Consider the following 26057-nt stretch of genomic DNA (forward strand, 5'->3'; position numbering starts at 1 on the left):
CCAGTGAAATGAAATGAACATTATAATTGTAAAGGCATATGGAAAAGCTAATTTCATATATTTAATATGTAATTTATAAATGCATTGTATATATTGATGTGTTATAACTATTAATTCAAATGTTGTATTGAAAAAAATATGTATTACAAATTTTTTTACGCAAAATTTTAACAATTTTTCTGGCGAAAGGCTGATTGTAACAAGTAGCCATTTTTGAAGTAAAGCATGAATTGGCAATATGACGTAATGTCGTATTGCTGAAGAATTATTATTTTCGTTTTTTCCATTGGTTAATATAAAACCGCCTATATCTGCATACTACATTTCGGAACATTTCCCAATCGGACAAGATCATACTCATGGGCGACTTCAACTCTCAATGTTGGGTGTGACAATACTTTGGTCCTCATGGCACAGGGAAAATGAACGCTAATGGACAGAGACCTTCTGCTCCGAGTATGACCTGTGCATCACTAACACCCTCTTTCAACAGTGGGACATTTACAAGACGTCATGGATTCACCCCCCGTTCCAAAAAGTGGCATCTCCTAGACATCATTGTCCATCATCAAGACATGGGCGATGTCCTCTATGCTCACACAATGCATGGAGCAGATTGCTGGACAGACCACAACCTTATCTGCTCCAAGCATAGAATCAACATTTGGCCCCCTGCCAAAAGGCAAAAGCATCAAAACGACTGAACACCACGAAACTGTATGATCCTGAGAATTGTGGCCTCTTTCAAGAGCAGCTTGCCATCAAATTGGATACTCTCCCACTCCCCAACCCTACCTCGGTAAACCAAGAGGAGCTAGATGATATATGGGACAAACGTATCTCCCTGATCTCCTCAGTTGCATGAATTTGCGGATGAGATCCTCCCTCTTCTCAGAAGTAAAAAACTGAGCTCATGATGCCTACCTCTTGAGCAGGTCCAATGCACACCTCTAGAATTGGAATGATCTTTGCTCGGAATGCCAGAGTAGACTTAGGCAGATTCAGAACACTTGGTGGAAGAACAAAGCTGCAGAAATTCAACGTTTTGCAGATGAAAATAAGATCCACGAGTTCTACACTACAACCAAATCCATGTATGGTCTGTCCTCCAATCATATCAATCTGATATGATCTTTTCAGATAGCAACATGCTCTACAAGGAAAAGACCCAGATCTGTGACAGATGGGCAGAACACTTCAACACTTTGTTAAACAAGTAAATCCTACAGAAACCACACTGATTGATGAGCTTCCTCATCTCCCTCCTCTCCTTGAGCTGGATAAGGAACCCTCCCTCATGGAAATCTGTACAGCTCTCTCCTACTTAAAAAACAGGAAATCACCTGGATCAAATGGTGTGTCGGAGGAAGATCTATAAATATGGTGGTGCTACTCTTGTCTTGTTCATCAGATTATTCTCTACTGTTGGAAAAGTGTCTTGATCCCTCAACGCTGGAAACACGCAGACATAATCACCATTTTCAAGAAGGGAGATCGCAAAGACTGCAACAACAGCAGAGGTATTTCACTCCTGGATGTTGCAGGAAAGGTCTTAGCACACATCCTGCTCTCTTGGCTTCTTGGTCACTTTCTTGAAGGAATCCTCCCAGGGTCTCAATGTGGTTTTAGAGCTAACTGTAGCACTATCGACATGGTCTTTGTCTCCCGCCCGCTGTTAGAGAAGTGCTGAGAACAACAGCGTGATGCCTCGTTTGCCTTTATTGACCTATCTAAGGCTTTTAATACTATTAGCCATCCACTACTATGGAATGTCCTGCAGAGGTATGGACGCCCTCCTAAGCTTCTTGCCATGCTCCACCAGTTCCATGACGGCATGCAAGCATGTGTGACATTGGGTGGTGATCAGTCTGACTACTCCAACGTTCAAGTCGGTGTTAAACAAGGCTGTGTCCTGGCCCCTGTCCTTTTCAATGTGTTGCTTGTGGCTGTGACCTCACTATCTCGATACAACCTCAACCCCGAAGATGGCATCCCAATTCAATATCACCACAATGGCAGTCTCTGCAACTTGAGGAGACTAAAATCCCTAACAAAGACTCAGTCTACCACTCTCTTTGAATTACAGTATGAAGATGACTGCAAAGCTTTCCCCCATGAACCAGCCAGCCTTCAGCAGAACCTAGATGTTGTGTTCAATGCCTATCATTGGGCTGGACTCCAGGTCAACACCAAGAAAACAGAGATTCTTCGAAACTCCAAAAATGGTTTACTCCCTGTAACTCTTTTGATCCAAGACAACCAGCTAAAGAACACTGAGAAATTCACCTATTTGGGTAGCACCCAAAATCTCTCCAATCTGAACTTCTACAAAGCAGGCAGGAAATCGATCTAAAAAGAGATCCTCAGACAGGACTGGCCGAAATGTCTCTCCACACCAGACATTGGCAAGAAGCTAGAATATTTTATGTCTGTTGTACAAGGCATATGCCAGAAATATATTCCAGAGCACAAGGCCAAAACAAATAGGAACAAGCTTCCAAGGAGGAGGAAGATCCTCATGAGACAACAGACGAAGGTTGCAAATCGCCTCAACCAACATCCCAAAAGTAGCGAAAGGTCCCACCTAAAAACAACACTGATGGAGATTGAATAAAGCCTGCAACAATCCTATGTCAGAGAGAGAGCACACAAAGAAGCCTGGGTTATAAAAAACAAAGGCCTTCTTTCATTATGTGAAAGAAACAGCCTCAGTACGCTGCAAAATAAGACCCCTCTTCCAAAAGGATAGCTCTTTCACAGATAGTCCAACCAGGATCAGTGAGGTACTGAATGACTGACCTGTTCAAAAGTGTCTTTACCACCCCATTGGAATACAGACAAGTGAACGAACCAGTGGACTTCTTTGCCACCTTACCTATAACCAGCAAGGCATTTACAATGGAATACATTGATATTAGTGAAGAAGATACACTACTAATCCTCCTCAAATTGTGTGAGCGTGCCCTGGCAAAACCCCTCAAGATTTTCTTTCAGAGCTTTCTAGCAAATGGCAGACTGCCAAGCAAGCTGAAGGAGAGAAAGCCCAATCCATAAAGGGGGAAGCAAAGCAGATGCCAAAAACTAAAGGCCTATCTCTCTGACTTCACACATCAGCAAAGTCATGGAACAGATAGTCAGAGGGAAACTAATCGTATTCCTTAAAGGAAATAACTTGCTGAGTGATATCCAGCATGGCTTTCGAACAGGTAGCTGCCTGACTGGTATTTCAGCCTATGCAGTTGTGGCAGTAAATATTAAAGTAAAAGTCACCCACTAAAATTTAAGCTAAATGTATTCTGATTGAAACATAAACAACATCACAAGCAAGAGAATAATGAAGAGAATATCCACGGTAGTGACAACAGTTTGAGAACCATCTGCCTCCATGGTTCAGTTCCAAATTCTGAAAATGTTACTGAATGCGACAGGCACCAGACAAAGGTCAGAAAGTATAATGGCTAAAACATTATGATTATAACAACCAAAATGAAGAAAACTAATCTGAATGTATCAGTATATAATAAATAATATCAAACTGTAATAAATGGTAACTGCTTACAATGAATTAAGATTCAGTCAAGTAATTAACAATCAGACAAACCAAATATGAAAGAATTCAATATTAAACAGTTTCTTCTTTATTTTTTGTAATGAGTCCTCAGCTAAACTACTTTTTTCTTCTAATCAGAAATTAAAATAAGGATTTTATCATGAACAGAACTTATAGAAAATCAAGACAACCCAGAAACTACCTAGTGGCTAGCAGAATAATTTTCTACTTGGATGGATAAGAAATATGGATGATCCTCCTGGAAGGGTACATTTTATCATGGTACTTGTTTATGACAGATAAGACTGAGCTTAAGCCAATCTATCAGAAAAGAATTACCAAAAGGAAAGGAAATATCACCTGGAGATTTTATTCACTGTCATTCTAAGGACTACATGAATAAAGATGGAATTATATAGTGGATAACACTAAATGTGAAATAAAGGACCAGAGGCTCTTCTAAAGAAGAAATCACTCCTCATTGCATACAAGACAGAAGAGATGAAAGAGAAGGCCATGTCTATAAACACCAACTGGCCTCACATCTTTACTACAACCTTTTGGAAGTAATGCAGAGTAAAACCATTGAAGGATAGAATTGGCTGGACATGAATAATTTTGTTTTCAGAACAAAAGGAACTAACAAAATGCAGTAACCTCAAGAAGCCAACCACCTTGTAGCATTGTGCATAAAGGATGATACCCATGATGACACTGGATGATCACATGGTAACAAAGAGTTTCTTGAAGTCAAGAATATCAAATAGCATGGATAAACTGAATATAACCATTTGTGGATTGGCAATAAGAGACAACCAAGAACAGATGGAATGGAGGGCATGGATCGATGAGGGACGACTTTATGCCAACAGTGATGAAGAATTTAACAGATGCTTTTAAACTGCTTTTAAGTTTTTATTTCTTCTTCGATATTATGATAAAGTTTACAGTCATCTATTATGTATGCAGTAATTATTCTATAATCATGTTCATAATCCAATTTGTTTAATAAATGTGCTCAACAAAACAACTTGTTGTTTAATTATCTAACTCCACCAATATCAGCAGATACAGAATATAATTTGGTTGGATCATACAATCTCATCCTCCATTGTAGATTTTGATTATAAAAGCTTGTATCAAATTTTCCATGCAAAATATGGGGTGCAACTTATACGCAAGTAAAAACAATATGTTGAATATGAAAGTTGTTAAAAATAAGCTTACTTGTAAAGATGGCAGTGGGAAATGGAATTCTCTGTCAAATCTGCCTGGACGTCTCAATGCTGGATCAATAGCATCAATCCGGTTAGTAGCACCAATGACAACTATCTCATCCCGGCTATCTAAACCATCCATTAAAGCAAGCAGAGTAGAAACAATAGAGCTGTGAATTTGGTCTTGCCGACTTGAACGAACTGGGGCAAGTCCATCAATCTCATCAAAAAATATAATAGATGGCCGAGTCTGATAAGCCTAAAAGAGATAAACTTTGATTGAGAAAACAATGAAAACAAATATTTGATTAAAAAAACATTAACTTTGAAAATATTTCATACCAAATTTTAAGAAAGAAAGGTTTCTTTTAGAAATCACTATTTCTTGAGTGGTTCAAATTACAAAGTACAAGCAAAATAATGAGAGAAAAAAAACTATCTAAAAATAAGATAGGTTGATAATGATTTATACTAACCTGATCAAATAATAATCTTAGCTGACGTTCAGACTCCCCAACCCATTTACTGAGACAGTCAGCCCCTTTACGCATGAAGAAAGCCACTCTTCGATTTTCTGTGCTGCATTCATTAGCTAAAGCTCTAGCTACCAAAGTCTTTCCAGTACCTAAAATGAAAAAAATAAATCATAATATTTCTTTCAAAAGAAGACTATACTTCCAAGAGTTTGTCCTATAAAACTCAAATCATGTATTAATAAAAAAGAAATAGACATTAAGTCATAAAGTGCTCACCTGGTGGACCATAAAAGAGAACTCCTCGAGGTGGAGTAATTTTGAACTGCTCGAAGACTTCTGGATACAGAAGTGGGAAGACAATCATTTCTTTCAAGGCACTGATGTGCTTCTCTAAACCACCAATACTTTTGAAGTTAACCTACAGTAAATAATACAATAACAAACTGAAAATTATAGCAAGTACCTAAGATTTAATTTGATCAAAATATATATACTTTTTTTACATTGAGAGGTACTGTGTAAGAAAAGATCAGCTATTATTTTATCAACTGTATTGTGTCATTAAATTAGATTACTTTCTCAGTCAAAGTATGTATTGTTCAGCTTAAGAAAAGGTATCTCTGTAAAAATACTTGCTCCAACAATTCAAAGATAAATATCGCTTGTAAGCAACTTTTTCTAAGTTGATATAGAATGGACAGTTTAGCGTAGTTCTATGGGTGCTTACATTGATGAAACTGTCAAAGTGACTTAAGTAAAAACAGTAATAGACAATAAGCTCTTTTATGCACATGCAAAGATACTCTTCAATTATTTGAGCTTTAACATGCAAACAATGTGATGTCTACACACATATATGAACTCTACTTTCCCTGCCACTCATCTCTCTCACCTAGATTTCAGGAACAAGTTTCTTCTAGCCCAAAATCTCCTTTCTCATTACTCTTAATATACTTGCTGTCACTACCACTCTGAACTTTCTTCAAGCACAAGCAGGATTCTGGATCACGGACATCTGCCTTAGGTCACTCCTCTCTGGAGTGACTCCTTGATGACTTCAATACTCATAATACTTCTTGGCAATTGCACTCCCTACAATTAGTTTTATCCCCATGAATTTCTGGTACACAGGCAATTCCAAATACTGATTCCTTTCTCACTTCCAGATCACACCATCTCTGCCAATTGAATTGTCTAGATTATCACAGTCACATACTATATAATATCTTTCTACCTATTGGATCCTACAGCACATCAGATCAGCTCACTGCTTAGAACTCTTGGTTCTCAGCCAAATATCACTGGCAGTGCTGGACCCATCAGAAACAGTTAAGCACTTGAATCTAGATGCCTTGGTGAAAATGTTCTCCAGTGAAGGCATGTCACAACCTTGTTTCTTCAACAGCTGATGATAAAATCACATCACATCAAAACACACAATCCTATATACCATCATAGATAATACAAAACTAAAATTCTAAAAGTTGCTACAAATGCTGAACCTTACAATTTCTAATGCTCTTTACTAGCGAACACAAAAACCTAGCATTCGTCTTCAGAACACCCAAAGCTCGAGTGAGTCCTAAAATGGAATATTAATTTTATATCTGGAGTAGTGTTGTTGCTATACAAACACTTCAGTCTCTAGTTCACAGGTGTCCTATTCTCTCCTACTAATCCCAGTCATGTGACTACAATGAATTCTTTTCTTTTACCATCATGCCTTGGTAGTCAATGAGAATACAGTATTTTCAAGAGATTAGAAGTGCCATAGGGCAAGTCTGTCACAAAAACGTCTGCAATCTAATTTAGATTTGTTGTCTTTTGGGTTACAAGCTTTGAATTTAAACAACTTCCATATCCCACTCACAAATATCTCAAGCATTGTGCTTTTATTAATTTGTTCTATGACATGTAGTTCTATAAACAACTGCTTTTACAAAACCATCCCATATATGCAGGCATGGAAAAAAACTGATATAAAAATGAAAAATGCATAAATTGAAATGTTTAATAAAACAATATAAAATGTTAAAAATTACAATGCACATGAACAGGAATGAATACTATATTCCTGGCAAACAATATAGTAAATAGTTACCCTTTTGTCAACTGTCATTGGGTCAACATCAGCCAAACTGGATCCAATTCTCAAACGATCCCTCACAAGTGAATTAGCAAGATCTTCATTGCCATAATTCATTGGCAAACACCTTAAACATGTCAAGAAAGATGTATGTAATGAAATATTTCTTTTAATTCTTTTCATTAAAATCAATTTCATATATTTCAGTAAGTTTGACATTAATTACACCTAAAAAGTACATCAAATCTAGAAACCATAGGTGTCAATATTTGCTGATCAACGAGAGGAAGATTATTTTCAGAATACTGATCCTGTTATTCTGTTATTAATTTATTCAACTGCAGCCATGGTGGGTGCCAGTTTGAAGAGTTGGTAACATCAAATATGTCTGGAATTTATTCTAACAGCCTCTCTTTATTTATTATTTTTTTTTTTTTGCCAAACCATTAAGTTTGTAAACAAACCTAACTGGTTGTTAAGCAATGAGAAACAAACACACACACATATCTACATATACAACAGGCTTCCACACAGTTTATGTCTACCAAATTTACTCACAAGGCATTGGCCGACCTGGTGCTATAGCAGAAGACTATGCTATGAAACCATATGGTTGAGAGGTGAACTTCTTAACCACACAACCATGCCTGCACCTATGTATAATATTTTTTTAAAATGAGAAATAGACCACATTTACATTAAACATCGACCATATTCTATAGAGCTTTAAAGACCTAGTTTAACGAGTAATTTGATTTAAATAGTATTCATATAGAAAATAAATACAACAAAATTTCAAATCTTAAAAATAAATGAGTGAGTAAAAAAATAAATCACCTGATTCAAAAGTGTAAAATAACATTAAAAGAAACAAGTAAAAATATATTATTATTTATGAAATCAAAAATGCAGTGAAAAGCCAAGACAAAAATAAAATATTATCTTGCTAAGATTATATCTTATTTTTAAATTTGAGAAGACGCAAAACAATAGAATAAATGTATTGATTAACTAGCAAGTTAAAAATTTAAATACAACAAAGTGTGAAATTGGAACACATTTCATAAATCTGCATTACTAGATTATTTATAGACACTTAACAGAAGTAAAGATAATTAACAATCAGATCCATTTAGATGAAATAAAAATTTTAAAATTATAATCCTATCTTGTATTTTCAGTCATTTGCAGAGGATTCAATCTTACCTATTCCGTGCTCGGGTCATACTCTTGGCTTTCCTTCTCTCAAACCGCCGCTCATCATCACTTGAATCACTGCTAGATGAGGTAGAAGAGCTTCCATGGAACGCTGTTCGTCTTCTGAACAAAAATATCAAATTAAAAATGAAAAGTAAATCATCTCTGTTAATATAAAATTTAAAATTAAACAATGCTCATATGTTTTCTAGGAACAGGAACCAATAATTCTGAGAGACTGATGTCTAAAACACACTTTCCACCTTATCCAGAGGCAAATTTGACTCATATACAAACACTATTGAATCTTAAGTTACACACTAACCATTCAGACTTCTGTAATTAGTGAAATGATGAATAAAAAAAAGCATAAAACTCGATATTTTTTAACCAAACAAAATATCAAGGCATGATCATTATCATCATTGAACATCCACTTTTCTATGCATACATGGGTAAGATGGAATTTGTTGCAACAGATTTTCTATGGTCAGATGCCTTTCCTGTTGCCAACCCTCAGTTTCCAATCAAGGTAACATTTTTCATCACCAGATGTGTTTTCTCACAGAAGACTGGAAATGAACAGTAGTGCCTGTATGACAGCAATGCCCATTTATAACCATCTCATGATATCAGGACAAGGATACACAAAACACACATATTTATACAGAAAACTGGGTATAAAAGCATCAGATGATGTGTTCAAGAGAGAAGACTGTGCTGGTTTGGTCATGTGATGTGTATCGATGAGGACAGCTGCATAAAAAAGTGCTATGTTCTAATTGTGGAAGAGGTGGACCCAAGAAGAAGTGGGATAAAGTGGATAGAAGGAATCTTCAGATGCTGAGCCTCACTGAGCAAATGACAAGTACCTGGTAAGATGCATCAAGCTAAGTAAAATCACTGTTTTCCGCACATAGCATTTTGCCTTTGCAGGTGCTGGTGCTGTGTAAATGCATATGTGCTGGTGGCATGTAAAATGAACCCAGCACACTTAAGTGGTTGGTGTTAGAAAGGGCATCCAGCCACAGAAACTATGCCTCAACAAACAGCTGGAGGCTGGACAGCTCGCTGCTAGCCAACTCCATGTCAAACTGTCCAACCCATGCCAGCATGGAAAGCGGACGTTAAACAATGGTGAAGAAGACACTTGCTCAAGGTGCCACACACTGGAACTGAACAAGAGACCACCTGTGCCAGGATAGCTGAAGTAAAGAGTTGATTCATAACAGTCATCTAATTGAGTTTAGACTTAACTGCTATTTCTAGCATGTGGATTGATTACATTAAAGTCCCCCTATGATTTAAAAAATTAAAATTTTGGAAGGCATCTTTTCGAACATGTAGTGGCTATTTCTAGCATCCTCATTTCATTGTCTTGTTCAACAAGCTTCTATGAATGCTCAAATGAATAGATGATTTTTAAACATCTAGAATTATAGTATGACAGTGAGATGTGATAGTGTTGTGCATTCAAAGGGATGTGTGGATTTAAAAAATTTATTTATTTTGAAAAAACTTTTCTTTCAGCATCAAAATTTTCATGTTACAGGAAAAACAACAAAAGAATAAGGGGCTGGTAGCCAGCATGAAGGGACACAGCAGGCATTCTATCTGTATATTCATGCTGGAATTTATCCCCACACCTTAGAACAGGGCCTAAGGCTCAATTCAGACAGTTATGTGAAGCTGTTAGAGACTGTGGTCAAACCCTGGCTGGAGAGGCCAAAGAGTTTGAAGTGGTTGTCAGAATTTCTACGACTGTACTAGCTCCAATTTCTAGCCTACTAATTGCCCTGGCTGTAATCCCATTGATTACTATGTGTGGGGCATGATTGAGAAAGATACCAACTGCTCTGCCTGCACAACTAAGACCAACCTAGTGGCCAAGATCAAGGAGGTATTTGATCTTCCCAAAGAACAGTGAGGAAATCATGAACCAGGTTCCGAAGCCGTTTTGAGACCATGATGGAAGCTCAGGCCAGCTACTTTGAGTAAACTGTTATCTCTTAGCCATACTCATTGCAGGTACTTGTCCTAGAGAGATTTATGGGATTGACAGAAAATATAATCTGTTGAGTGCAAATAATACTTGTTTCACTGGACAGGTACTAGAAAGTGCTGCCAGCTGGCAGGCAGTTTTGAAAGTGTTGATCTTTTTTCTGAAAATTATCCCCTAATTACTCCCCAGTCCACAACCTTAGAGCTGCCATGATCAATACTGACACAATGAAAAGGTAGATCCAGTGAGAACATAAAAATGCTTGAGTGGAGGAATGTAGATGGGTGGTGTGGGTATACTTATGACAAAAATGGATAAAGTGACCAAAGTAGTTAGTGTATGTGATAGGATAATTAAGCTTAGACTAGCCTTAGAAAATATGATAGCAACATTTATCTTTGCATGTGCTACAGAAGCTGGTCTGGTAGATAAATCAAAAACCTGTTTCTACAAAGCCCGTTTACAGATTACCTCGATGGCAAATGACAATGATCTTCTTATAGTGGCTGGTGACTTCAACAAACAGCTTCAGCAGCAACCCAATGGATTTTATGGTGTACATGGAGGTTATGTCTTTGGTTCTAAAAATGAGGAGAAAACAAGGCTCTTGGAGTTTTGTAATCTGCAAAACTAACTTCAGCAAACCAGCCAGCTACCAGATCACCTATCAAGCTAGTAGACACACAGGACAGATTGACCATTGCCTCATCAGAGATAGGCAGATGATACTTGTGAATGTAAAATCCTTCACTTGTAAGTATATACTCAACACAACTTAGTAGTTAGTAACATCAGACTTAAAGCCAAGACTCAGAGATATAAACCAGTCTGGAAAAGGAAGATATGAAAGCTTCAAGATCCATTAAACACTCAGAGATTTAGAGAAATTCTAATTGAAACATTTGACAAGGAGAAACAGGAAATAGCATCAGAGAAGATAATTAGAAGTTCATATGGGACAACCTACTGAAGGAGACATACCAGACAAAGGATAATGTGATAGTGGAACAGTCTAGTAAATGGTCAAAAATTGAAGGAACAGGTTTGAAAGTATAAAAAAATGGCAGGAGAACTACACTGAAAAACAGCACGGAATGAAGATATTAAGAGATGATGATAATAATTATATGTTATACACATACACAAGTGCTACCCACTGGGCAATACTTCACAGTGTATATATGAATTAAATACACACATATAAATATATTAAAAAAAAAAATTTTTTATACATTTTAATATATCTACATGCAATTAATACACACATGTGCGTGTAAATATATAGTAGAAGCAAAAACTAAGAAAAATACATCTTGGACAATAGCATGTATCATAGTTATGATAATGACAGACTTACCGCATGTTTCCATTTCTATGTGCAGGAGATCTGTAAGATGTGTGCATTCCATGAGAGGAACTAGCAGGAGTGTCACAATACGGAAGATTTTTATTTCGTTTTTTAAGAGAGTCTAAAATTTAGCATAAAAAACATATAAGAAATTTATTAAATTATAACAATTCTTTTTTATTCTTTTACATTCATATTTGTGTGTCAGAATGTGGAATGATTCTGCAAATTTCAATATTTACATTTTCTTCTTTTCTCTTAGCGAATATGTTTTTATAATTGGATGTTCTTACTACTGCTAACCAATGAACTGTGAAATAGGAGTGACACTCATTTTTACTACAAGTATTGTATCTTACTTAGGAGCATTATACAATAGCTGTAGCAAGTTTTGAACTCTTAAACAATTGGCCAATAGTCCAACACCTTAAGTTCAGTTCAAAATCACTAAAATATAGAAATATCAATATTTTAACAAATAGGCATCAATACATGACAAGAAATCATTTTAATATCCACTGAAAGCCTGACACTAAATTGCTGATACTAGCAACATATTTCAAACCTTAATTTCTTTGACATCAAAGAATAATTAACCCTTTCGTTACCAAACCGCCCAAAGCCGCCCAAAAGAAATTTTGGTTAATGTGACCAAACCGCCCAAATTTACCTATTCATATTTAAATGAGAATATCAGAGCAAATCTCTTTAGTACATTCGTGAAAACACGTATTTTACTTTGTAAACAGTTTAACTACAGTTTTGTACAAAGATCGACGTGTAATTTTAATTCCCTGAATTTTGGGAGATTTTTTTCCACATTTTTTTCGGCATCGATTTTTCTTCAACTTTGAAAATGGATAGGAGTTTCATGTTATCAAGCATTGATTCCGAATTGGAAAATTTGTGAAACAAATACTGGGTACTGTTGTAGATTTAGTTTTTATACAGGGAAACTAATGTTAGTCAGCATGGCTTAGGGTATGATGTGGTCTGGAAGTTATTGTTTGAAGCGATCAATGCGGAAACAAACTTACGCAGAACGTAAACAAACACAAAATGGGGGTTCAAATTTCGTAAAAATTTGTGAAGCAAATACTGGGTACTGCGTGGATTTAGTTTTTAGACAGGGAAAATAATGTTAGTCAGCATGGCCTAGGGAACGATGTGGTCTGGAATTTATCACTTCCATACCATAACCAGGGCCGTATATTATTTTTTGACCGATTTCTTTAGTTCGGTCAAACTTACGGTGGATTCCAATATTTCAGTTTATTCCACCTTTATGGTACACCTGTTGTGCATTAAATTCAACTGATGATATAGTGATGTGCACAATTCTTCTTTATCAAAATTTTGTTGCATACCCATTTGAATATTAGCTGATGATTCATTTTCTATGGTGATGTTTAAACAAAATTTTAATATTTTTACCTTTTGCTCATTTTACCTGGATTTACCTGTAATTAAAGTCACTTTGAGACAAAAGTTATGCAATAGAATTGATTAAGAACCCTTTCTTTAATTATGTTCCAAATATCACATTAAAATGTTGATAAGTAAAAAAGTTACAGTTATAAAGGGTTAATGAAAAGAGATAAATTATTGAGATATATAAAAAAGATATAAAATCTGTCTCAATGCAATGAATATCTACTGTTTAATGCTAATACAAAGTCACACTCACATAGATAATTTAGTACAAATTTTCATGTATACTATCAGATTATTCAACAACTTTTTTTAATCATAGAAAAACAAATTGTTTATAAGGTGATGAGTCTAAATCCCAACTGTTACTAACCTATAGGTGGGGCTTCAAATAATTTTGTACGTGGTTTGTGCTCCCTTAAATAATATGAACGTCGAGGTGGTTCTTGTGTCTCACTATCATCATCTGCATCATCATCATCCTCATCAACTTCTTCATCAACATCACCCTGGTTGTCTTGACACTCATCAAAATCTAATAACATTAATACATAACTTCATAAACAGTTTTAAATAAAACAAACATCAAAATATTTTATTTAAAGCAAACAGTAAATTTTAAAAACAAAAAAAATTAGAACTTATTTAGATAGCCTTTTTCATTTGAAATCAATACAATCTTTATACAAAGTACGTTATTAAAAACAAAAATAAATGAAATAAAAACATGAAAACATTTTTTAAATAGTTAAAAAAAAGTGATAAGTTGATGAAGCAAATAACTTTGTTAACTTCAAATGTTATGCACAGCAAGAGAAAAAAAGGATTCAAAACTAAGGAATACCAATAATTAATTGTTGGTCTCACATAGAAAGGCTGGATGGAGGGGTAAATATTCAATAAATTACTAAAATATCAAACCATCTCATAGCAAAAGGTCAGTAGTACGAGACATTCAGAACACACAATTTTTATTTCGAGACCTCTCTTGCAGATTGCTTGTTAGTAGCTGGTTTACAACTGCTTTATAGTCAGCTTGCACTTCTAGTGGTATGAACACAAGAATCAACAATGAGTGGTATATGACATATCTTCTAAAACAGCACAACTATATTTTAAGGTACAGATATTAAAAGATAATCAAGCTGCAGCAAATTACTCAATTCATTTAATAATAGAAAATGATTAAATTGAGGCAAGGAAATATGCAGATATCTTTTATAGTAAATTTTCTTATTGGGGGGGCATCTGGAAAAAAAAAATTACTGAATATTTCTCACCATCAATATTTTGTCTGGTGCTGTGCATTCCATTTAAAACTGTTGTGAACTTACGCTGTGCACGATTTCTTTTGACACGACTGTACATATCTGTAAACTCCTGAAAATAGAATAATTATTTCTGTTGGTATAGAGGATACTTGAATACTGTCAGCATTTACTGACATATATATATATTTACTTTAAAAATGAAAAGTCACATAAATGTTGCAAACACCATTTCTAACTTCTACAATAGGAATGTAGCTACATCAAAATAACTGAATCAGAAACTATTATCAATTTGATTTCTTTCATTTCTTAACCATACAACTAATATACAATAATAATAATATAACTAATAATACAACTAACAAAAAGAAATGAATCAATTATTTTTATATACATTTATGTCAAATAGATATCTTTTATACTAAGTGATTTTTATAATGTTCTTTCAGGAAAAAAAACAAAAAAAAAAAAAAACTTGAATGACTCATTGAGTCATCAAAATTACTTTAGAATAGGTTATATAAAATAAGAAATCTTACCAAAGAGTCATCAATCTCATCAACATTGGTTCTCTTACGCTTGTGTGATTCATTATTACTATGATCATCTTCCAGAGTAATGTTGTTTGTCTCAGTTACATCAGAAGATAAAAACAACAAAGATCGTTTACGAGTGGATCTTCGTGTTGGCAGAAGTGGTTTATTGTTTGTTTTCCCAGACTTTTTTCTTTCATCTCTTTTTACCTTCATATGTAGTTTATTGCAACTTTTGTCAGCAAACTCCACCTCTATATATATATATATATATAAAAATAAAAGATTTGTAATTTTTGTTTCTCGATGTGTCTTGCAATAAATTTTAACATTTTTTTCATTAAAAACTTCATAAACTGTGAACATTACCAAATTAATACAGAAGTTGAATGAACTTCAAGATATAGGTTAGAATTACTTAAATTAGCCTCCAAAACCATAGCAAACAAGAGACAACAAAATTTTATAACCAAGATAACTGAACTTAAAGTAATATTATAAAATGGTGTTTGTTTGAAATATAAATTAAGAATTAAAAATTACTGCTTTTGATGAGTCTTCTGCAATAATCCATAATATTCATATGTAAAATCCATTATATTGTCTTGTATTCCAAATATAGTTCATATAGTTAGTTTCACATTTCCAAACTAACTATATGAACTATATTTGGAATACAAGACAATATAACGGATTTTACATATGAATATTATGGATTATTGCAGAAGACTAACCAAGGAAGTATATATGGATTTAAAAACTCTAATCAAAAGCAGTAATTTTTAATTTATCATTCAAACAAACACCATTTTATAGAATTACTTTAAATTTTAAAAAAAAACTATCATTCAATATTTATTTTTTATTTTTTACTTGTTTCAGTCATTTGACTGCGGCCATGCTGGAGCACCGCCTTTAATCGAGCAACTCGACCCCGGGACAAAATATATAACAGACTGGAATTGTAGGCCCGTCTCTTGCAATTTCAATCAATTGTATCTTGTCCTCCCTCTTGTATAGAAGTGTGGCTACAATCCAGCCTACCTCTACTTCTGGGGGGACATTTTAAATTTTTATCCGAGATGCCCTACGTCCCAGATATAAAGGTAAAAATAAAATATTTCCACTTTGCAAGGTTCGAGTCGAGTACTCCCTTGCATGTTCTGTTGACTCAAACCTTGCTTCTATTGTGGCGAATTTACCGCCTCTGGTTAGATCTCTTTTATAGTCACACCAAGACACTTTTCGATGGTGCTTTCCTCCAGGTGTTCAAATCTTTTTTTTTCTCTCTACATTGTATACTTTAAAGACAATAGTCTTTTCTTTAATTTAATATTTTATTTCGTTTGGTGGTGTTATCCTAGATTCACCGTCTTTGTTGGTGATCAATCCGAAATAGGTTTGTATTTCTTCCATTTTAATTTTAATGAGTTTGCGCCCGCCGACGGCTGCAGCAAAATTCATTTTTGGACTTTCTTCTATCGAAAGCATTCATACAAAAATGCTTCCGTATAAACGGTGAAAATATTGTCAATTTCCCCAAACAGGGACACAATTCAATTTTTAAACAATAACCAAAGCTCCTTCTCCCAAAGGTTACAGTTTACAATTATTTAACAAATGCAACACAAAAACGTTATGCACAGTAAACGGTATGTGCACAGCTCCATCTGGACTATTCCATTTCAGCATGCTAATTTTATTTTTAATTTATTCCCATTCATGTGAAACCACTTATTCAAGTTCAAGTCAGTGATACAATTTTATACCAATTGCTATTTTTACTTTTGTTATGTTACGATTATATTATACTTTAGTTTGATTTTAATTATTACTTACTACATATAATTCAATTATTATTATCTCTAATTTTTATTGTTACAGTGAAAGTATCTGACATGAAATAGAGAAATGTTTTTGTTTCACTTTTAACACGTAATACTGAAATAGTGGAAAAGATATGATATTGCTATGGGCTCGCCCTAGGCAAAAAGTTGAACATTTTTTTTGCCCATGAAACTACATGGACCCTAAGTAAGGCATGTGTAAAATTTGAATGAAATTGGTTGTGTAGTTCTCAAGTTTTAGGGAGACAGACAGACATTCTCAGTTTTATATATAGAGAGATATTTATACTTATACATATTTTTATACAAATTTATATTATTTATATATTTTTAATACAACAATTATTTTTCACATGTGTATATCTTTCTGATGAGTTTTCTGATATTGATTTACTAATATTAATAATAATATATTATTAAAAAACCCATGCCAGCATGGAAAGCGGACGTTAAACGATGATGATGATGATATATATATATATATATTGTTTATCTTTTATTTGTTTAAGTAATAGGACTACAATCATGCTGGAGCACTAGAAATCACCCCATTACTTCTCTTTTTTTATTTCTTCTGTCGAACTGCTAAGTTATGGGAATATTAACAAGCCAACACTGGTTGTTGTCAAGTGGTGCGGTAGGGATAAACACACACATGACAGGCTTCTTTCAGTTTCCACCTACCAAATTCATTCACAAGGCTTTGGTCAGCCCAGGCTGTAGAAGACAGTTGTTCATGGTGCCACACTGAACCCAGGGCCATGTGGTTGGGAAGCAAACTTCTTACCACACAACCATGCCTGCACCAGTTTATATCTATAACTAAACAAATTTAAGTTAATAAACATTACCAACCTTCTTCAAATTCATCACTGCTATCACCAGAAACGACTTTTCCTCTCCTGTTAAAAGTAATATTAGATTCAATAAATTAACAGACATAATTCAAATATAATTATTTTCTAAAATAATATATAAAATTTAATTAAACAAAATTTTTAAAAATTAAACCTTACAATTTATACTTTGCTTGTTCCTACACTGATAACTTAATAATTATGCACTGAAGTGCATACTAATTCTAGATTTGAAAGAGAATTTGTACAGATAGCAACATGTAGAAAAAAGATAATATACTTAAATTCTCTACAAAGATCTATAAAGTTATAAAATTATTATGAAGTGTGAATAAATATTAAGAACCTGATATCTTTTTTCATTCATAGGAACTGAACACTTTCTAATATAAAACATAATATGAAGTTTTTGTCAGTTATTAGCACTAGAATGCTCAAGTTAAAAATAAAAATTTTAAATGCTACGAAATAAAACCTTGATAAACTATGGAATATTTTTTAAAAAAACTTTCAGGATTAATATAAAATAATATGCATTTTAAATTTATTTTTAATAAGACCATACATTACAAAAGCCTTAGGTCATATGTGTACTCTCGCATTCTAAATTTAATTTTAATCATAAAACATAGATTATGTTTCCATACTAAAGAACATTAAAGAACATGCTGGAAAAGATTAGCACTGGCTAACTATTAAGAAGAAGGGGTAATTAGTGAGATGTAATTATACCTTATGATTTAAAAAAAAAAGCTTTAAATAAGAATTTATAAATTAAAATAGTTGTCCATTGCTGATATTTACTGAGCATCAAGTTATGTAGGTCACATACTTAGTTAAATCAGGTAGTGCAGGAAGGTGACAAGAACAGTACTCTCATCAACTGCTACTAAGGAAAAGGAGAAATACTGGAGAGAGGCAATTAAGGTTTCACACTGATGTTGAAAATAGTTGGAAGAGTTTTAACAAAGTTAATTTAGATAAAGGCTAACTTGAATGAGATGTAATTAGGGGTTATGCCAAGGAACAATAACACAATAAAATGCACAAGTTCTTTGCTTTGCTATGATTGTTTATCTGGAGAAGACTTTTGACAAGGTCTCAATTGTTTGAAGGGTTAATGGCTTGTGATAAGCAGTACAGGCTCCTTTCCCTGCATTTTTGGACAGGAGGATTAAATCACCACTTGGACCTTGGGTGCATTTAGAAGAAATTCTTCTACAAACATTTAGTTTGAATGTAGCTGCCTCTCTTCTAACTAATCTTGGATGCTAACTGCCTTGCTCTAATTACACTGCATAACAAAATGAAAAAAAAGTTTCTTTAGTATGAGATAATTAACGTAATTTTAGCTAATTTTAGGGTACCCTTTTTGAATATGAAGTGAGTTTTATTCCATCATATCTAGACTTTGATCTAAAAGATACCTCCTATATACCAAACTTATATAAAGGTAATGTAGCATGCAGTACATAAAAAGTTCCCATTTATCTTTTAAGAGTACCTTTGATTGTTCGTTTGTGGCAACCTTTAATAAGAGAGCTGTAAAAGTAGATATAACAAATATTAGATTGTGTCTATTTTTAGAACACTTTGATTTAAATGTATGTTTTGGATGTTATTGTGACTTGTATCAAATTGATAATTATTCTTTTCTCTGTGGACTGCTGTTTTTTATTTCTCCACTTCAATTTGCATGGCTTCAAGATGTGTATGTCGCAATGACCCAGATCACTTTTGCTACATCTGTGGGGGATATGCATTCAAAGACTGGAGAAACGCCACACCACTAACACAAGTAAGATATAAGGATTACTTCAAAATGAAACTTGGAGACCAAGATAAATGTTTTGCTCCACATACTGTATGTAAAGTTTGCAGTGATTGGCTTTCCTTGAGGTCCAGCGACAAGCTGGTGCAAATGCCATTTGCCACTCTAATGGTATGCTTAGAACAAAGCAACCATTCTACTGATTGCTACTTTTGCATTAATAACGTTGAGGATCCAATAAGAAAACTACAAGGTATAATCAAGTATGTTAATTTGCCATCAGCCATCCAAAACCATATAAAGATGAAATTCTTCTGTGCCAGGCAATCAACCATTGAGCGAGTCAAATGACGATTCCAAAGACAAAACTAAATGTGAAGAGCAAATGGATGAACAGGATTTTGAAATTCCTCATCCATGCCCTGAAATAACTCAAGAACAACTTTATCATTTTGTTCAAAAGTTGTGACTTTCCAAGAATGATGTTTACTTGGCTGGAAGAATATGGTGTCTTAGCCCAAGGAACTAAAACAGCATACAGGCAGTGAGAAGAAATTTCTTAAATTTTTCGACATGCATAATGAAATGGGTTTTGTTTAATGCAAGAACATTACTGGTCTGATGATGGTACAGGGATTTTCCTCTAATGTCAAGATATTGGTGATTATTCATTGACAGAAGTGTTTCTAACTTAAAGGCAGTCCTTTTGCATGTTGGAAATGATTACCCAGAGATTCCAGTGGGTTGAGGAAGACAAAAGAGTCATATGATACCATCAAGATGTATTTTTCTTGATCAGGTATGATGATTTCAAGTGGAAAGCTGGAGGTGACTTGAAGATAATTTTTTTAACTGGAGTGCAAAAAAGTTACACAAAGGTTTGCTGCTGCTTGTTCTTGTGGGACAGCATGGCTTGAAATGAGCACTACAGTCAGCAGGGTCGTCCAGCACATCATGAATGAAGACCAGGGAATAAAAGAGTTTAATATGCACTACTAGTTTTACCTGAGCTATTTGTGTTACAACTACTACATATTAAAATTTCATGAAGTCACAAGACATTGAGGGGCAACCAGACAAGTTGCTGAAAGATATCTTTCCTCAATTAAGTAAAACAAAGACTAAAGAAAGCATGTTAATAAATTACATGCAATGTTCACAAGATTAAACACTTTTTCTATAAATGTAGCTTATATGGGATATCTTGTAATCAAAATATAGATGTGATGGAGCAAAATAGATTTCATATTCATAAAGAACACCCTAAAATTAACTATCACCTTAAGTAGTGTTTACTAAAAAATTAGTGTCATGCAGTGTTATAGCACAACAGTTCAAGACTGGTTGTCCTTGGAACTTCTCTATGTTGATAATCTAATTTTCAGCAGAGTCTGTCACTAAGTTATAGAAAAATTCTGAACTTGAAAATACAAAGGTCAAAATAGCAAAGACCCATGTGCTGGTTAGTAAGGAAGAGCATGAAATCTCAGGGTCATCTGAGAAGTGGCCTTCTTTAATTTATAGATGAAAAGATAGATAAGCACTTGATCAATGAAAGAACTAGTTGCTCAAAATATACATAGATATATATATATATACATGTCGATGATACAGATGGCTAACTACATGGGATTGATAGTTATGTAGGAGACTTAATAAGTACTACAAAGGATTTTAATAAAAGTGAAGTAACTATACTTTTTCTAGTGCAATTTTAAATAAGTGATCTCCAAAAATAACTTCAAAACAAAATTATCTGAAAGCAAATTAAGTAGTAGATATAGCTTGTCTCAAGCTACAAGTACTAGTATTTCAGTGTCAAACAGGAAAGCAAGCAGGGTCATACAAGAAGTTTGCACTTGAAATTCATTTCCATGTAGTCTGTCACTGAATGAGAAAACTGGGAATTCATTGCTGCATGTTGTGATATATATATACTAATGAAGTGTGCAAAGATCATATGTTACAAATGTACCATGGAAAGGACAGTGACGAAGTTAAGATAGAACATAGAAATACTGGTTTCAAATTTTGGCACTGGGCTAGCAATTTTGGAGCGGAGTAAGTTGATTACATCAACCCCAGGGCTGACAGTATGCTAGATCAGCAGTCCTATTCAAACTCAGAAAAATTTGCTCTTTTAAACAATGATGATCCTAAAACTGATAATTTCCATGAGTTAGCAATCATAACTAATTTCAACATGGTTTGGCAAAGAAAGCAGTTTAAGATATAATTTTTTAACACTATTTTATAATTAAAATATGTAAACAGAGAGATATTATTTAAAAGGGGATAGCTTTATAACTAAGCTTATTATTATTTTTATCATTTATGGCTTCCTTTCATTATAACTATTTCAGCTGCCTTAGTACTGGGCATCCTCTGGATGCCAAGAGTAGCAAGGGCACTTTTATTTTGCTATGCATGCAAAAATTATCACCACATTTATTCTATTTTAGATGGCTGTATCCATCACGGTTATCTTTTGTAGTTCACAGAGATTAGAGTTATCAAAGAGTTGCTTAATATACTTCTCAGCTCCCTTCTTTATCATTCCCAACATACCAATTACTACTGGTATTATCATAGTATGAAGCTTCCACATTTTTGTGATTTTAATTTGCAGATCTTCATAGTGAGCAAGCTTTTCGCATTCCTTGTGGGACAGACATATCTATTAACAGACAAGTTCCTCTGTTGTAGTCGTTGATCACAATGTCTGGTTGACTGGAGTCAATTTTTCTATCTGTTTGCATTGGAAAGTTCCATTTACTACATCCTCTGGATAGTGCCTGTACCACTTATCATGGGATTTAATTTTGTAGCATTTACAAGCATTCCAGTGGATGTACTGCCCTAGTCTGTCATGTCTTATGAGGAACTCCTTTTCAATGAGGACTGGGCAGCCAGAAACAACATGATCAATTGTCTCTGAATTTTCTGCAAATTCTGTATGACAAGACAGATTCATCTTCAAGGATGTTTGTATGGTAGTTTCTGGTAGGTAAGCTCTGATTTTGTGCTGCAATAGCAAAACCTTCTGTTTCTCCTTTGAGACCTTGTAGCCATTGGTGTGTTAGGTTTTGATATCTGGTTTGGACAGGCAGTTAAGGTATCTTCCATGCAGGAGTTTACCTTTCCAGTTGTCTTTGATGTTATTCACGCAAGCCTTCTTTATTATTATTATCATTAAGGCGACAAGCTGGCAGAAACATCAGCACACCAGGCAAAATGCTTAGTAGTATATCATGTCTTTATGTTCTGAGTTCAAATTCCACTGAGGTCAACTCTGCCTTTCATCCCTTCAAGCACAAGGCCCGAAATTTTGTGGGAAATAAGTACCAGTTGAGTACTGGGGGTCGATGTAATCAACTATCGCCCTCTCCCAAATTTCAGGCCTTGTGCCTTTTAAAAAAAAAGATTATTATTATTATGACTGCAAGGTGGGAGAATCCTTAGCACCCTGGACAAAAAAGCTTACTGGCATTTTGTCCATCTTTACATTCTGAATTCAAATTCCACCAAGGTCAACTTGCCCTTTATCCTTTCAGAGTCGATGAAATAAGTACCAGTTGAATACTGGGTCAATGTAATTGACTTGTCCCCCTGCCCTTGAAAGTTCAAGCCTTGTGCCAATAGTAGAAAGGATTATCATCATCATTAAGGTAGAAGACGGGCATTGTTAGCATATGTGACAAAATACTTAATGGTATTTCTTCTGGCTTTATGTTCTGAGTTCAAATGACACTAAAGTCAACTTTGCTTTTTATCTTTTGGGATCAATGAAATAAGTACCAGTTTCACATTGGGGGATCAATGTAATTGACTATTCTCTTCCCACAAAATTTCAGGCCTTGTGCTTTTACTAGAAAGATTATTATTGTTATTGTTTTAAGAAGTAAATATTTTAAAATTTACATTTAGCTAAACAAGAAGCTTTGCATTTTTAACATTTATTGTATGACTTTTTATATTTTTAACATTCATTATAAGACTTTTTTTTTTTATGGTGAAAGACTCAAATGTAGAAATTAATATGGGTATTTATAGTGGGTATTTTATAACAAAACCTAACTGCTGTATGTGAAAATTAGACTAGATATTTTTCAGGCTAAGACAAACTATGTCATTTTTCAAAGAAAAAAAAAAAGTAAACAAAGAATTCCTCTATTCACAAAAACTACCTCAAACAAGATCAGCAATATCACTGTACTCATCATAATGTCCCACTTATAGTACTGTGCAATAGAGCCTCTCTCTAAACATCTCTGATGGGAGACAATATAGTTATTTAGCTCCAATCAAGCAGACCTGTAATCAAATAAATTCCAGCCACAGCCATCACCATTTTTTTCTCTTTTTGTAAGCAGTGGACTGTATTATCTAATGTGTCCTCTGTATCTCACAACAGTAAGGAGTAATTAGGAGATTTAGTTGTTAATGTTGAGCGACTACACAGAAATTCCCATGTCAAGCAGACATTCGTTTATTCAAAAGGTTTACTTCCTTTAAGCTATTATATTATTTTGAATCTTGTTCCATATTCATATTAATCATATATCTCTAATACTCAGTTCTTTTCTCAACATTAACTCTGGAAAATATGGTTCATCTTTCATAAACAGTTGGGTCTCTATATAATCTGTTGCGGAGCCCTGTTCATTTCATATAAACAGGAGTAATTTGTTCCAAGCCACACCCAAATTCTATATAAAGGCATGAAATGATATTTTATTTGTTTATCCATCTATATCATCATCAACATTCAATGTCCATTTCCCATGCTGGCACAGGTTAAACAGCCTAACAGGAATTGGCATGGTCAGGGGGCTGCACCAGGTTCCATAGCCTGTTTTAACATAGTTTCTATGGCTAGATGCCCTTCCTAATACCAACCACTCTACAGAATTGCAAATACATGTGTGTAAATGTGTATGAGTACATTTTCTCAGTTTAGCTTGTGTTGATCCATTGCTATTTTAAGCAAAATATGAGAAATATTTTCCATATAAAATATGAAAATTTGCAAGCTACACAAAATGTGTACATGGATATAAACAAACTACTTGTATGTTTTCTCAGTCACTTAAACTATTTCTAATTTGTTGTTCAAATTTCAGATTGGCAGCTGAATATAATTTTCTTTGTTCATTTAGCATACCTATTTGTATATGCTCTCCCAGCACTTATGTAGTCTACTTGTGGTTTGTAGTTAGATTTCAAATTGTTAAGTTAATGGGCCCCCAGTCACTTACACATGTGCATAGCCTGCTCATGGTTCACTGATCAAATTTCAACTCATTTTGTGAGTTTAGTTTTCTTCAGTAAAACTATTTGTTATTCAAATTGTTCATTTAGAGAACTGTTTGCATATGGGTACTCCATTATATTCCAAAGCAGTTACTGAAGTTCATTAGTTTTACCATTCATGTTTCACACTACAGCTACATTATATAAATTATCCTTTGTAGAATATTCACCTTTTTTTTTTTATCAAAAACAAATTTTCTCCAAAAATGTTGGCATAATAAAGTTATTATGTCAAAATTGTACCAAATATAACTAATTAGGTTTGTCTTAGTTACAAAAGTTTTCATTATTAACCACAGTAAATTTTACTTCCAGCAATACTTTCCCAGTACCAAAACTAAACCTTTTCCAACAGACATTCAAAGTAATTGTCCCTCTATATAAACAAGACTTAACAAAAATGCTAAAGTATAGAAGGAATCAAAATTCCTCCACTACGTCACCTTAATATCTGCTTGTTTTCATGAAATTATATATATATATGCTTTCCTTAAAATTCGATTTAAATAAATTTAATAAAAACATGAGAAAAGCATCATTGATACTCTTTAACCCTTTCGTTACCAACCTGGCTGAAACTGGCTCTGGTTCTTTAGTATAAATGTCTTGTTTTCATAATTCATAATTCAAATCTTACACCAAATCTTAGTCACAATTTATGTTCCTAACACTAGCTTAATGATAAAAGTTATTTTACTAAATTCTTTGTTATATTTAAAATAATTGAAAGAAACACAGAGCATCTCAAAATAAATACAGTAACGAAAGGGTTAAATCACATATTTTGAAAATGTTTAGTTATTATTGCTTTAATTTTCAATTTGCAATAAATATTTCACGTAACTAACTAAATAAGTTGCATACAAAACAAAATAATGTTAGTGTTAAAACCACAGGCTAGACTACAATAATGTCAATATAATTCTGTAAAAATCATAATACCATGACAGATTAAGAAATAGGAGTCACAGTGCAAATCTTTTTGTTGCTACTGTAGTCAAAATTTCTGCAAATTGTGTTAATATAGTTTTCAAGCTTTCAAATATTTTTTCTAACCAATCAAACAACAATCTCAGACTCCCAAACATCTCGTCTGGGTAATTTTAGAAAATTATTGGAAAGATTTGATATCAACATGAAATAATAATATTTAAGTAA

The 26057-nt window shown here is 33.9% G+C and overlaps 1 protein-coding gene across 1 annotated transcript in view; it reads right to left on the reverse strand.

The window, feature by feature from the left end:
* LOC115222336 (ATPase family AAA domain-containing protein 2B) overlaps positions 1–26057 on the reverse strand; it is a 142061-nt gene that overhangs the window by 102461 nt on the left and 13543 nt on the right. Inside the window, exons 3-12 of the mRNA XM_029792524.2 lie at positions 17814–17860; positions 15118–15365; positions 14588–14687; positions 13681–13842; positions 11886–11997; positions 8536–8649; positions 7345–7456; positions 5520–5661; positions 5244–5392; positions 4778–5026 (exon numbers count right to left, since the gene is read on the reverse strand). Coding sequence (XP_029648384.1) covers positions 4778–5026; positions 5244–5392; positions 5520–5661; positions 7345–7456; positions 8536–8649; positions 11886–11997; positions 13681–13842; positions 14588–14687; positions 15118–15365; positions 17814–17860 — 1435 coding nt within the window. The remainder of the gene's footprint in view (positions 1–4777; positions 5027–5243; positions 5393–5519; positions 5662–7344; positions 7457–8535; positions 8650–11885; positions 11998–13680; positions 13843–14587; positions 14688–15117; positions 15366–17813; positions 17861–26057) is intronic.

The sequence above is a fragment of the Octopus sinensis genome, linkage group LG19 (genome assembly GCF_006345805.1).
Source record: "Octopus sinensis linkage group LG19, ASM634580v1, whole genome shotgun sequence".
NCBI lineage: Eukaryota > Metazoa > Mollusca > Cephalopoda > Octopoda > Octopodidae > Octopus > Octopus sinensis.